The 12,896-nt window shown below is 51.6% G+C and overlaps 1 protein-coding gene across 2 annotated transcripts in view; it reads left to right on the forward strand.

Annotated features, from left to right (window-relative positions):
- TMEM63B (transmembrane protein 63B) overlaps nucleotides 1–4,209 on the forward strand; it is a 29,559-nt gene extending 25,350 nt beyond the window's left edge. Inside the window, exons 20-23 of one of the 2 annotated variants that reach the window (XM_029047376.2) lie at nucleotides 571–738; nucleotides 2,685–2,800; nucleotides 3,178–3,258; nucleotides 3,541–4,209. In XM_029047376.2, coding sequence (XP_028903209.1) covers nucleotides 571–738; nucleotides 2,685–2,800; nucleotides 3,178–3,258; nucleotides 3,541–3,747 — 572 coding nt within the window. In that variant the 3' untranslated portion in view covers nucleotides 3,748–4,209. The remainder of the gene's footprint in view (nucleotides 1–570; nucleotides 739–2,684; nucleotides 2,801–3,177; nucleotides 3,259–3,540) is intronic. The other variant, XM_029047375.2, reaches the window with a different exon arrangement.
- Nucleotides 4,210–12,896: the final 8,687 nt, after the last annotated feature.

Consider the following 12,896-nt stretch of genomic DNA (forward strand, 5'->3'; position numbering starts at 1 on the left):
CCCAGGCTGGAGGAAGGGATGGCATGGTGATGGTAGCCCTGGTGTTGGGCTCCTCTGAGGTGCCTAGGGGTTTGGAGGTCAGCAGGGTCGGGGGCTCCTGGAGTAACTGTCTCTTGGCTGGAGGAAGGAGGTTCTCTGGGGGTCTAGGGGTCTGTCAAGGGGGTAGGCCTTGGCGTGATCATAGTTATCGAGTGCTTCCCGGATGCAGAGCGCTGTTCTAAGTGCTTGGGAAAGTAGATATTATAACAGTTGGTGGACATGTTCCCTGCCCAAAAGGAGCTGACAGTCTAGAGGAATCTCCTGGGCCAGAGGAGAGGGTCCTCTGGGGGGTGACCCCTGGCATGGCTGTCTCCCATGGGCCGGAGGAAGGGGTTCTCGTGGGAACCCGGGGGCTATCTTGGGGGGCAGGCCCTGGCGTGACCGTCTTCCCCGGGCCAGAGGAAGAGCTTCTCTGAGAGTCTGGGGGCAGGTCCTGGCATGACTGTCACCCCCCGGCCAGAGGAAGGGGTTTTGCTGGGGGCTATCTGGGGGGGGGGGGGGGGGCGGGCCCTGGCGTGACTGTCTCCCCAGGACTGATGTACATGCTGCTCAAGCACCTGGTGGACAGGTACAACCTCTACTACGCCTACCTGCCCGCCAAACTGGACAAGAAGATCCACTCGGGAGCCGTGAACCAGGTGGTGGCTGCTCCCATCCTCTGCCTCTTCTGGCTGCTCTTTTTCTCCACCATGCGTACAGGTGAGGCTGCTGGGGCCGGGGGCTCTGAGACCAGTGGGGGCTGGGGGTGGACCTCAGAATGGAGAAGGAAATATAATGATGATGATGATGATGATTGCGACATCTGTAGAGAAGCAACGTGGCTTAGTGGCAAGAGCCCGGGCTTGGGAGTCAGAGGATGTGGGTTCTAATCCTGGTTCCACCACTTATCAGCTGTGTGACTTTGGGCAAGTCACTTCCCTAGGCCTCAGTGACCTCATCTGTAAAATGGGGATGAAGACTTGTAAGCCTCATGTGGGACAAGCTGATAACCTTGTATCTAACCCAGTGCTTAGAACAGTGCTTTGCACATAGTACATGCTTAACAAATGCCATTATTATTATTATCTGTTAAGCGCTTACTATGTGCCTAGAATTATACTAAGCACTAGGGTGGATTCGAGGTGATCTGTCCGATGCAGTCCCTGTCCCACATGGGGCTCACAGTCTTAGCAGAGGGGAGAACAGGTATTGAATCCCTATTTTACAGAAGAAGAGACTGAGGCACAGAGAAGAGAAGTGACTTGCCCAAGGTCACACAACAGGCAAGTGGCAGAACTGGGATCAGAACTCAGGTCCCCCGGCTCTCAGGGTCATGCTCCTTCCACCAACCCACAGCTTCAGGGGAGAGGGGAGGGAGATTTCTGACTGAAGCCAAGCCTGGTCATGTCAAGTCCAACAAGGGTGTTTTTCCAGTTTGGATATCTGTGCTGGACTGCAAGGCCCCAAAGCCAGAGCACAGGAATCGGAGTCGGAGGCCTGGGTTCTCACCCCAGTTCCGCCACATGCCTGCAATATGATCTTGGACAAGTCCCTCAACTTCCCTGGCCCTCGGTTTCGTCATCTGTAAAATGGGAAATCTATTCTTGCCCCTCCTTCGACTGGGAACCCCATGTGGGACAGGGATTTTGTGTGGTTTGTCTTGAATCTGCCCCCAGCGCTCAGCACAGTGTTTGGCACAGAGTAAATACCTCAGTCACTGTAATTATTATTATTGTAAGGACTCTGTGTCCAGGGCCACCCAGGAAGTAAGAATGGAGCAGGGTGCCCTGGGAGGAGCCAGAAATCTGGCCTCCAGATCCAGGGTCTAATAATAATAATAGCAACAATAATAATAAGTGCTTACTATGTGCTACGCACTGTACTAAGCTCTGGGGTGGATACAAGCAAATTGAGTTGGACACAGTCCCTTTCCCATGTGGGGCTCATAGTCTCAATCCCCATTTTAACACACGAGGTAACTGAGACCCAGAGAAATGAAGTGATTTGCCCAAAGTCACTAAGCAAAATAGTGGCGGAGCCGGGATTAGAACCCATGACTTTCTGACTCCCAGGTCCATGCTCTATCTACTGTGCCATGCTACTTCTCTTCATTCCTTCACTTCTTAACAATGGGGAAAGGCATAGGAAAGGGATAGGGTCACTCAGTCTCCTATTCTCCTATTCATGTCTGGGAGTCAGAAGTCCTAGGTTCCGATTCCAACTCCACCCCTTGCCTGTTGTGTAACCTTGGGCAAGTCACTTCCTCTGTGCTTCAGTAGCCTCATCTGTAAAGTGAGATTGAATACCTGTTCTCCCTCCCTACCTAGACTGTTAGCCCCTGTGGGACAGAGACTGGCCTAAATGATGACCTCGTATCTACTCCAGCGCTTAGTACAGTGCTTGGCACATAGTAATGACTTAACCAAAAACATTATCATTATTATTATTATTATTCTGTGGTGGATTATTTCCGAGTTAGCAGCCCCTGGGCCACCAGGAAAAAACTAAGCAAGACCCGAGCGTGTTTGCTTTGAGGGGAACTGGAGGGTGAAGGAGCCCCAGAATGGGCCGAGGGTCTTGGTGAATATAATGGATGCTTGACCCCCCGCCCCACCTTTCACCCACTCTGTCCCTCTTCCCTCCACCCCCTCGGCCATGCTCCTCAGGGTTTCTGGCTCCCACATCTATGTTCACATTCGTGGTTCTGGTCATCACCATCGTCATCTGCCTCTGCCATGTCTGCTTTGGCCACTTCAAATACCTCAGCGCCCACAACTACAAGGTGAGAGGCCAGCCCCACCCCCAGAATCCTCCCTCCCTGGGGAAGTGCCCCTGCTCCGAGAATTCTCCCTGAGGGTATGTTCCCCTTCCCAGAATCTTCCCTTTGGGAGTGCTAATGCCTCCAGAATCCTCCCTAAGGGACTGCCCCTGCTCCCCAAATCCTCCCCGTGGGTGTGCTCCCTCCCCATACTCATTCCAAGTCCCGGCGTGGGAGACCCCAGCCTTTCTGCAAAAATTCCAGGGAAGGGGTCTGAGAGGTGAAAGGGGGTGAACTGTGGACTGTGAGACAGAAGAGCAGAAGGGGAAAGCCGTGGGCCCGGGATTGGATTTCTCCCCCTCCCTCTCTCGATCCTCCGTTCCCGACCTGTTGTCCTACAGATCGATCACACTGAAATTGACTCCACCGACGCCAGGGGCAACGGGCGGCCCCCATCCAGCATCGCCGTCCCCAAATCTGCGGTAAGTCCCCCTGCCCGCCCCCGCCCTGTACCCTGGCGCCGGGTGACTACCAACTGTCGAGGTGCCATCCTGGCATGGGGCTCGGGAGGGAAGGAGAGAGACCTGGAAGCAGGAAGATGGAGACGATGAGGAAGAGAGCGGGAGGAAGAGGGAAAGAGGCCGAGCAGGTGAACATCACCCCCCCAGGACCCCTGCCCCCTCCAAAGATCCCCCCGCCCCAGGCCGCCCTCAAACGCGGCCCACCTTGACCCCGCCATCTCAGACCCCCATCTTCTCCCGCAGAAGTACATCGCTCAGGTGCTGCAGGACTCCGGCTCCGAGGGGGAAGGGGAGGGGGCCGGGGCCGAGGCCGGGGCGGGGCCCGGGGCGCCCCGAGACGAAGCCCCCTCCCAGGACGAGGAGCTGCTGTTGAGGCAGCCCGACGCCCTGACAGACACGGACTTCCAGTCATGTGAAGACAGCCTCATCGAAAATGAGATCCACCAGTAGCCGAGCTAGGGGGGCCCTGGAGGCTCCCTCCCTCCCTGCCCAGAGCTGGCCCCTGGGGGCGGGGGTGAATGGGGATCCCCCCAGCCCCCGGATTCCCTTCCCCTGCTCCTCCCCACCCCCAACGGACACTAAAACGCTAATAACTTATTAGATTTAAACACACACCCCCCCAAGCCCACACCCTTCCCCTCTCCTCCCCACCCCAGCTTTAACTGAGGTATTGAAACTCGGGACCCCCTCGAAGACAGAGCCCACCCACCGCCCGGCCAGCACCCCCTCCCCGCCCAGGAGTGCAGCCCCGTGCTGGCCCCGGGGCAGAGCGGTGGGGAGTTGTGGGGGCTGAAGGGAGGGGGTCTCCAGGCTTGTGCTCGCCAAGGCCTAGCCGAGACACCGGGGGCTAGACGGGGTTAATGAGAGCCACTGGCTGGAGACCTAGGGAAGGGGTGGGTGGAGGGCCCTAATGGGGGGTGGGGGGGGAGGCTGCCGTGCATGAGTCTGGGGGGGGTGGGTCCTGGGGGGGTGGGGGGCAGAGCCGCCCAGGAAGGCAGGGGTGAGGGTGTGGCCAACACTGACACTGAGAAGCGGGTCTCTGGGGTGGGGGGGGGGTTTTGCACTTTTTTTTCCTTTAAAATAAAAATGACAAGAAAAAGCCTGAGCTGGGGAGGTTTGGTCTCTGCTCCCCGAGCAAACACCTCTGTGTCTTGAGAGGTCTGAGGCCCCCAGGGAATTGGGGGGGGGGGGGGGGGGCAAAGGGACCCCAGGGCCCAAAACCTCCAAGCCTTTAGGCCCCCTGCCCTGCCTCCTGAGTTCAGCCTTAGGGGGTGGGGAGGACTGGCCTCTAACCCCGCAGGGAGTTGAAGAAACCAGCTCCCAGCCCTTCCCCTGGTTCTTGAATCCAGTTCTGGAGTTTCTTGGGAGTTTCCAGGGTGGGACATAGAGAAAAGCAGAAGGTTCCCCAAGGGAGAGGGGTGACTCTTTTGGCCAAAGGCTCCCAGTCTTCCAAAGGCTTCTGGGAGTAGCTGGGGTCACAGGCTGGGATTTAGGGATGGGGGAAATGGACGAAGGGGAGAAAAGAGAGACGCAGCATGGCCTACTGGAAAGAGCATGGGTCTTGGAGTCAGAGGACTGGGTTCTAATCCTGACTGAGCCACAGGCTTGCTGTGTGACCTCAGGCAAGTCACTTCACTTCTCTGGGCCTCAGTTCTCCTGTTCTCCCTCCTACTTAGACCTGTGAGAGCCTGTGGGACAGGGACTGTGTCCAACCTAATTGACTTGTATCTACCCCAGCTCTTAGAACAGTGTTTGGCCCATTGTAAGTGCTTAACAAATTCCATAAAAGGGTATGGGGGGTATGGGGGGGTGACCCTTGATCTCCCCCCCCCACCCCAGGCCACACATGTCAATGGCATTTTTTGAGTGCTCACTCTGTGCAGAGCACTATTAGCATTTGGGAGAGTACAATAGCGACAGTGCTTGGCACATAGTAAGTGCTTAACAAATACCATCATTATTAGTACAATACAACAGAATTAGCAGACAGGTTCCCTGGCCCCAAGTTAAGTCTATCCATCCACTGGGCCATGCTGCTTCCCTGGGGTTGGATACAGGGTCCTGATCTGTTGTATTGAGGGGAAGGGGCTGGAGGGAATTCCAAGGTTATTGGGGAATACCACCTGGTGAGTAATCTGAATTTTCCCTGCTGCTATTGCACTGCACTGCAGTGTATGGTGATGACCGTTTCATCTCCTGAGCCCTGCACAAATGCAATCCTGTGTCCACTGTGTAATCCTCTTCTACCTCTCTCCCTCTTGACTAGACTGGTGGGCAGGGAATGGGTCTGTTATATTGTTAGATCGTCCTCCCCCAAGCACTTAGTATGGTGTTCTGCCCACGGGAAAGGCTCAGTAATTCTTGGGGGGGACTGGGCATTTCTGGAAATAAAAATCCTAGGGAGCTAGCTGGAGCTATCGGTTTGGAAAATCAAATGGAAGTTTGTTTGAGAAAAGGCACCTCCCTCTAGCAAAGGGTCACCTCCCTCAATCAAATAGTTAAGGGTGAAACTGCAGAGGAGGTAATTGGGAGTTTGTAATTGCTCTCCTGGGCTAGAAATGCCTGTAGGAGTGGCGATTTAATCACTATTTCTGAAATTCTACTGCATTAGATTTTGCTAAATTGGTTAAAGAGGTATATAAGCAAGTGGAATACAAACTATATGGGAAGCAGCGTGGCTCAGTGGAAAGAGCCTGGGCTTCGGAGTCAGAGGTCATGAGTTCGACTCCCGGCTCTGCCACTTGTCAGCTGTGTGACTGTGGGCAAGTCACTTCACTTCTCTGTGCCTCAGTGACCTCATCTGTAAAATGGGGATTAACTGTGAGCCTCACGTGGGACAACCTGATGACCCTGCATCTCCCCCAGCGCTTAGAACAGTGCTCTGAACATAGTAAGCGCTTAACAAATGCCAACATTATTAAGGCTGTGGGTTCTAATCTCTGTTCTGTCACTTGTCTGCTGTGTGACCGTGGGCAAGTCACTTCACGTCTCTTGGCCTCAGTTTCGTCATCTGTAAAATGGGGATTAAGACTCTGTGCCCCATGTGGGACAGGAATTCTGTCCAACCCAATTTGCTTGTGCCCACCCCAGCACTTAATATAGTGCTTGGCCCATAGAAAGCCCTTAACAAATAGCACAATTCTTATTATTAGCTCTCTCCCTTCTCGCCTGCCGACCTCTTCAGACTCCTGCTTGGATTCCTCTTCCCTCCCAGAACCCCTCAGGCTGTCCCAGAATGCTTTGTTGGCTCTCACATCTCCTCCTCCACCCACCCCCAAAGAAGCTCATGCTAATTTCACAGCTGTCCTGGCTGCACAAGCCTCTCCTTTCTTCAAGGAAGAAATCAATCCCTGCCTCTCTTCCCTCCTGGCCGATGCCCCACTTTCAAAGATGCTTAGGCAGGTGCCTGGCAGAACAAAATCTTGCCGGGATTCAATGCCGCTTCTCCCACCTCCTTAGTCTGTGAACCCCATGTGAGACAGGGACTTTCCAACAGGGTTTAGAACAGTGCTTGACACATAGGAAGTGCCTAACAGGTACCGTAATAAGAATAAAAAAGTGCAGAGATTCCCTCCTTGTATTTTTCTCAATGAAAAATGCAAGAAAATACTTCAAAACCTCGGTGCCGCCTAGACTACTGAGAAGCAGTGTGGCCTAGTGGAAAGAGCACAGACCTGGAAATCAGAGAACCTGGGTTCTAATCCCAGCTCTGTCACTTACCTGCTATGGGACCTTGGACAAGGCACTTCTCTGTGTCTCAGTTCCCTCATCTGCAAAATGGTCATTCAGTACTTGTCCCTCCTACTTAGTCCATGAACCCCATGTGGGACCTAATGATCCTGCTTAATGATAATATTAATAATAAAAATAATGTTGGTATTTGTTAAGCGCTTACTATGTGCCAAGCACTGTACTAAGCGCTGGGGTAGACACAAGGGAATCAGGTTGTCTCACGTGGGGCTCACAGTCTTAATCCCCATTTTGCAGATGAGGTAACTGAGGCACCGAGAAGTTAAGTGACTTGCCCAAAGTCACACAGCTGACAAGTGGCCGAGCCAGGATTCGGACCCATGACCTCTGACTCCAAAGCCCGTAATGTTCCTGGCATTCGTTAAGCATATACTATGTGCCAAGCACTGGGGTAGATACAAGTCAATCGGCCCCCGTGGCACTCAGTCTAAGTAGGAGGGAGAACAGATAAGTGATCTTGTATCTAACAAATTCCAGAGTGTTTAACAAATACCACAATTATTATAAACTACAGTCCCCTTGAAGGAGAAGAGCTGAACCCTATCCCTGGGCCTGGGTCTAAGGAAGCAGGTCTGCCTTGCTCCAGCTCTGCCCCATCGAACTGCTTCTTCTACCCCCAAGAACAAGGCAGACCATACTGCAGAATGGGCATTTGACAACTTCGGGCTGCGGGGCATGAAGGAAGCTTGTGTCCATTAGAGGGTAAGTTCCTTGAGGGCAGGGACCCAGTCTATCAACTTTATTGCACTCTCTAAATTGCTTATTATATTACTCTGCACAGAGTAGGTACTCAGTCAATCAATTGCATTTATTGACGCTTACTGTGGGCCGAGCACTGTACCTTAGTGTTTTAGTAGTTTAGGAGACTACAATACAACAGAGTTGGAAGACACACGTTTCCTGGCCACAGTGAATTTACAGTAATGGCAGAGGAAAACAATCTAAATAAGTGCTGTGGGGCTGAAGGGGTGGAAGGTGAATAATGGGAGCGAATCAGAATTTTGCAGAAGAAAATGGGAGAAGAGATCAGGGCTGAGTTAGGGAAGGTCTCTTGGAGGAGTTGTGCTTTCAATAAGGCTTTGAAGGTGGGGAGAGTCATTGTCAGATAGGAAGAGGAAGGACATTCCGGGCTAGAGGCAAGTTGTAGGTGAGACCTTGGAGGCGAGATAAAGGAAATCAAAGTACAGAGACGAGATAAAGGAAATCAAAGTACAGTGAGAAGGTTGGCATTAGAGGTGCTCGTTGTGGGCAGGGATTGTGTCTGTTATTGCTTTATTGTACTCTCCCAACTTAGTACAGTGCTCTGCACACAGTAAGTGCTTAATAAATACCAGTGAATGAATTAGAGGAGCAAAGTGTGCGGGCTGAGTAGGAGTGTAGCACGGTGAGGTGGGAGAGGGCAAGGCGATGATGTGCTTTAAAGCCAACGTGAGGGGCTTCTGTTTGATGTGAAGGTGGATGGGCAACCCCTGGGGGTTCTCGAGGAGTGGGGAAACATCAGTGGATCGACTGATTCCGCCACTAAAGCGTGAGGGATCGAAGGTAGCAGCTGAGACAGAGTCCTGAGATGCTGGAGGAGAGAAGCAGGCAGGCCCGGGGAGCTCCGGCAGTGTAGAGTTCAGAGGATATCCTCAGGATTAGACAATCAGGCTGGATTTAGTGTACAGAGACAGTGGAACAAGGCAGAGCCCAGTAACGGCTTTCTTCTGCCGCATACCATCGCTCAAGTTCACTTCTCGGAGGAGAGAGCAAGCAAGATCAAGTCTGACTCCACCGACACAGAATGTCAAGAGACAGAATGCCCTCTCCATACCTCACTTAGCTAAGACCAGACATGAGCCCTGGACGGGAGGAACGCGAAGAGCCCGGAGACAGCAGTGTGGGCTAGTGGTCAGAGCACGGGCCTGGAAGTCGGAAGGACCCGGCTTCTAATCCCGGCTCGGCCACTTGTCTGCTGTGTGACCTTGGGCAAGTCGCCTCACCTCTCTGGGCCTCTGTTCCCTCATCTGTAGAATAGATATTAAAACTGGGAGCCTAGTGGGAAACAGGGATTGTGTCCAACCTGATCAGCCTCTATGTATGTTAGTATTTATCACAGGGCCTGGCGCATAGTAAGCGCTTCACAAGTACCATAAAAAAGACACTGGCTTAAAATAAGGAAGGAAAGCAACTGAAAGGCAGATCTTTGGGGAATTAAAGAGGGTCCATTAGACCCCAGGGAGGATGGGGTTAGTAGGGAAACTGAAAACTCAAACTAAAGACAAAAGGAATACGGGAAAACTCCTAAAAATCTTGCTTTATGCTTTTTCTGTTCATCACTCTGAGGAGAGGACGTGTCTACCAACTCTAGTATATTGTACTCTCCCAATTTAGTACAATGCTCTGCCCATAATAAATGCTCAATAAATGAGATTAACAGATTGATTACTATGTGCCAGGCACTGTATTAAGTGCTGGGAAAAATGCAAGACAATCAGGTCAGACATAGTCCCTGTATGATATGGGACTGACAATCTAAACAGGAGAAACAGGCAAAGGATCCCCAGTTTACAGATGAGGAAACTGAGGGCCAGAGAAGTTAAGTGACTTGCCCAGGATCACCGGGCAGGCAGGTGGCAGAGCTGGAATTAGAACCCAGTGACAGCTCTATTGTATTGTATTCATTCATTTATTCATTCATTCAATCATTTACTGTGCGCAGAGCACTGTACTAAGAGCTTGAGAGAGTACAAAATCGTAATAAACATTCTCCTGCCCGCTACAAGCATACAGTCTGGGCGGGGGGGGGACCGACATTAATATAAATACATAAATTAATAAATACGTACAATGACAGATATGTACATAAGCGCCGTGGGGCTGGGAGCGGGGGGCGGGGTGAATGAAGGGAGCAAGTCAGGATGATGCAGAAGGGGGTGGGAGAAGAGGAAAGGAGGGCTTAGTCAGGGAAGGCCTCTTGGAGGAGATGGGCCTCCGATAAGGCTTTGAAGCGGGGAGAGTAATTAGGTGCTTTCCCAAGTGCTCAATAAATACCAAGCGTTCAATAAATACCAAGCGCTCAATAAATGTCATTTATTGATTAAGTGATTGATGGGGATGGGAAGACAGAAAAGGCACCAGATAAAATTCCCATGGATGAAGGCGAGGGGTAGTGGCCTCCCTTTGATCTGAGGGAGCAATTACTCTGAGCCTCCTCCTCCTCCCCAACCCCTTTCTGCTTTTCCAGTTGATAGTAGTCCCTCCCCCCTGCACTGTCCGGCTGGGAGGCTGCTATTCAAAGAGGAGGAGGGGGCAGGGGAGAGATAAAAGGAGGAGGGGGGAAGGGGACAGGCGCTGGGAATGAGGATTTTCAAGGTCTTTTCAGGTGTTAATGAGGCAGGGCTGGGCAGAGGATTTTAGATTTGCCATTGAAGAGGAGGCCCCGAGGTCTGCTGCCCATGAATAGGAATGGATAAAGGGGAAAGGAGGGGGGAGGGGGATTCCTGCAAGTGGGGGACCCTCCCCCCTCTTTCCCCTTTATGCATTCCTAGTCAAGGCCTTCAAAACAGAGAGATTGGACACCGGATGGACACTTCCAGCTTTTGGGTTTTTTTAATGGTATTTTGAAGCACTTACTATGTGCCAGGCACTGGAGTAGACACAAGGTCATCAGGTTGTCCCACATGGGGCTCACAGGCTTAATCCCCATTTTCCAGTTGAGGTCAAGAGCTGACAAGTGGCCGAGGCAGGATTAGAATTGATGTCTGTCTCCCCCTCTCTAGTCTGTAAACTCACTGTGGGCAGGGAATGTCACATTGTTGAATTGTACTTTCCCAAGTGCTTAGGAGAGTGCTCTGCACACAGTAAGCACTCAATAAATACAATTGAATGAACTCAGGTCCTCTGACTCCTAGTCCTGTGCTCTTTCCACTAGGCTATGCTGCTTCTCACTGATTCCCTGACATTGATCGATGGGCAAGAACTGGGGGGTGGCATCATCCAACAAGGTTGATGAGAACTAGGGTGGCCTGAAGTTCTTAGGAGAAGGAGAGGGGGCAAACTGCAAAGAAAATGGGGAGGCGGAGGGGAGAGGAAGTGCTGAACTCCTACCCCTCAAGTTGGTTTTCTTTTATGGTACTTGTTAAGCGCTTTCTAGGTGCCAGGCACTGTACTGAGCACTTGGGTAGTGCCTCACTACCTCTTTACAGTGGTGGCATTGAGCCATCCAGCCTAGGGTTCCCTTGCCAACTGAGCCCTGGCATCCCTGAGGCGATGCCAAAGATGACCTCCTTCCCCCACTCAAAAATAATAAAAATAATAACAACAATCACTGTGGCATTTACTGAGTGCATACTCTATGTCCATGGCCTTGCTACGGGTCAGAGACGACTCGACAGCAAAAGACAATACGTCAAGCGCTGTAATAAGCGCTGGGGTAGATACGAGATAAGCAGGTCAGACAGAGTCCCTGCCCCATATGGGGCTTTCAGGCCAAGAGGGAGGAAGGACAGGTATGGAGGCTCCATTTTTCAGATGGGAAATTGAGGCACAGAGACGTGATTACCCAAGTCAGCCAGCAGGAAAGTGGCAGAGTCAGAATTTGAACGCGGGTTCTTGGACTCCCAGGCTTGTGCTCTTTCCACCAGAGTGAAACTCCAATCAGCTGCCGAAATTGCAGCAGCAGCGGAGACCAGTGGAAGAGCATGGGTCTGGGAGCCAGAGAACCTGGGTTCTAATCCCATTTGGCTGCTGCTGCTGCTGCTGCTAATAATAACGATGGTATTTGTTAAGCGCTTACTATATGCCAAGCACTGTTCTAAGTGCTGGAGTAGATACAAGGTAATCAGGTCGTCCCACGTGGGGCTCACAGTCTTCATCCCCATTGTGCGGATGCGGTCCCTGAGGGACAGAGAAGTGAAGTGGCTTGCCCAAGGTCACACAGCAGACAAGTGGCTGATCCGGGATTAGAATTTGTGACCTACTGACTCCCAGGCCTGACTCCTATATGTTCGATCCACTACACCATGTGCAATTATGCAGAAAACAGAGAACCAGCTTGGCCTGAGTGGAGAGAGCACGGGCCTGGGAGTCAAAGGACCTGGGTTCTAATCCCTGGTCTACCACGTGTCTGCTGTGTGACCTTGGGTCAGTTGCTTCACTTCTCTGTGCTTTAGAGACCTCATCTGTAAGATGGGGTCAAAGACTCTGAGTCCCATGAGGGACACCATCCATTCATTCAGTTGTATTTATTGAGCGCTTACTGTGTGCAGAGCACTGTACTAAGTGCTGGAATGTACAATTCTGTCCAAACTGATTAGCTTTATAATAATGCTGGTATTTGTGCCAAGCATTCTTCTAAGCAATGGGGCAGATTCAAGGTAATCAGGTTGTCCAACGTGGGGCTCACAGTCTTAATCCCCATTTTACAGATGAGGGAACTGAGGCTCAGGGAAGTTAAGTGATTTGCCCAAAGTCACACGGCTGACAAGTGGCAGAGCAGGGATTAGAACCCATGACCTCTGACTCCCAAGCCCGGGCTTTTTCCATTAAGCGCTGAACAAATATCATTAAAAAATAAAACGGAATCAGATATTGACCTGACCCTTACCTCGCCCTTCCCAGTCTCCAGCTCCGGGGGCAACCGATCATTCTCTAATCCGATAGAGTAGTCAGGGCGGGATTCATGTTAAACAGAACAGGTGGTTATGCCAATCAAAGTAGGCCCATTCCAGACTGGGGGTCAAATTTATTATTATTAATAGTCCTTTACTAACATTCACTAAGCGCTCACAATGTGCAAAACGTGACACCAAGAGCTGTGTTTCTGAAAGAAAATCAATTAAAACAGGGCCCTAGCCCAAAGTCTAATC

This window comes from Ornithorhynchus anatinus, chromosome 19 (assembly GCF_004115215.2).
Source record: "Ornithorhynchus anatinus isolate Pmale09 chromosome 19, mOrnAna1.pri.v4, whole genome shotgun sequence".
In the NCBI taxonomy this organism is placed as follows: Eukaryota; Metazoa; Chordata; class Mammalia; order Monotremata; family Ornithorhynchidae; genus Ornithorhynchus; species Ornithorhynchus anatinus.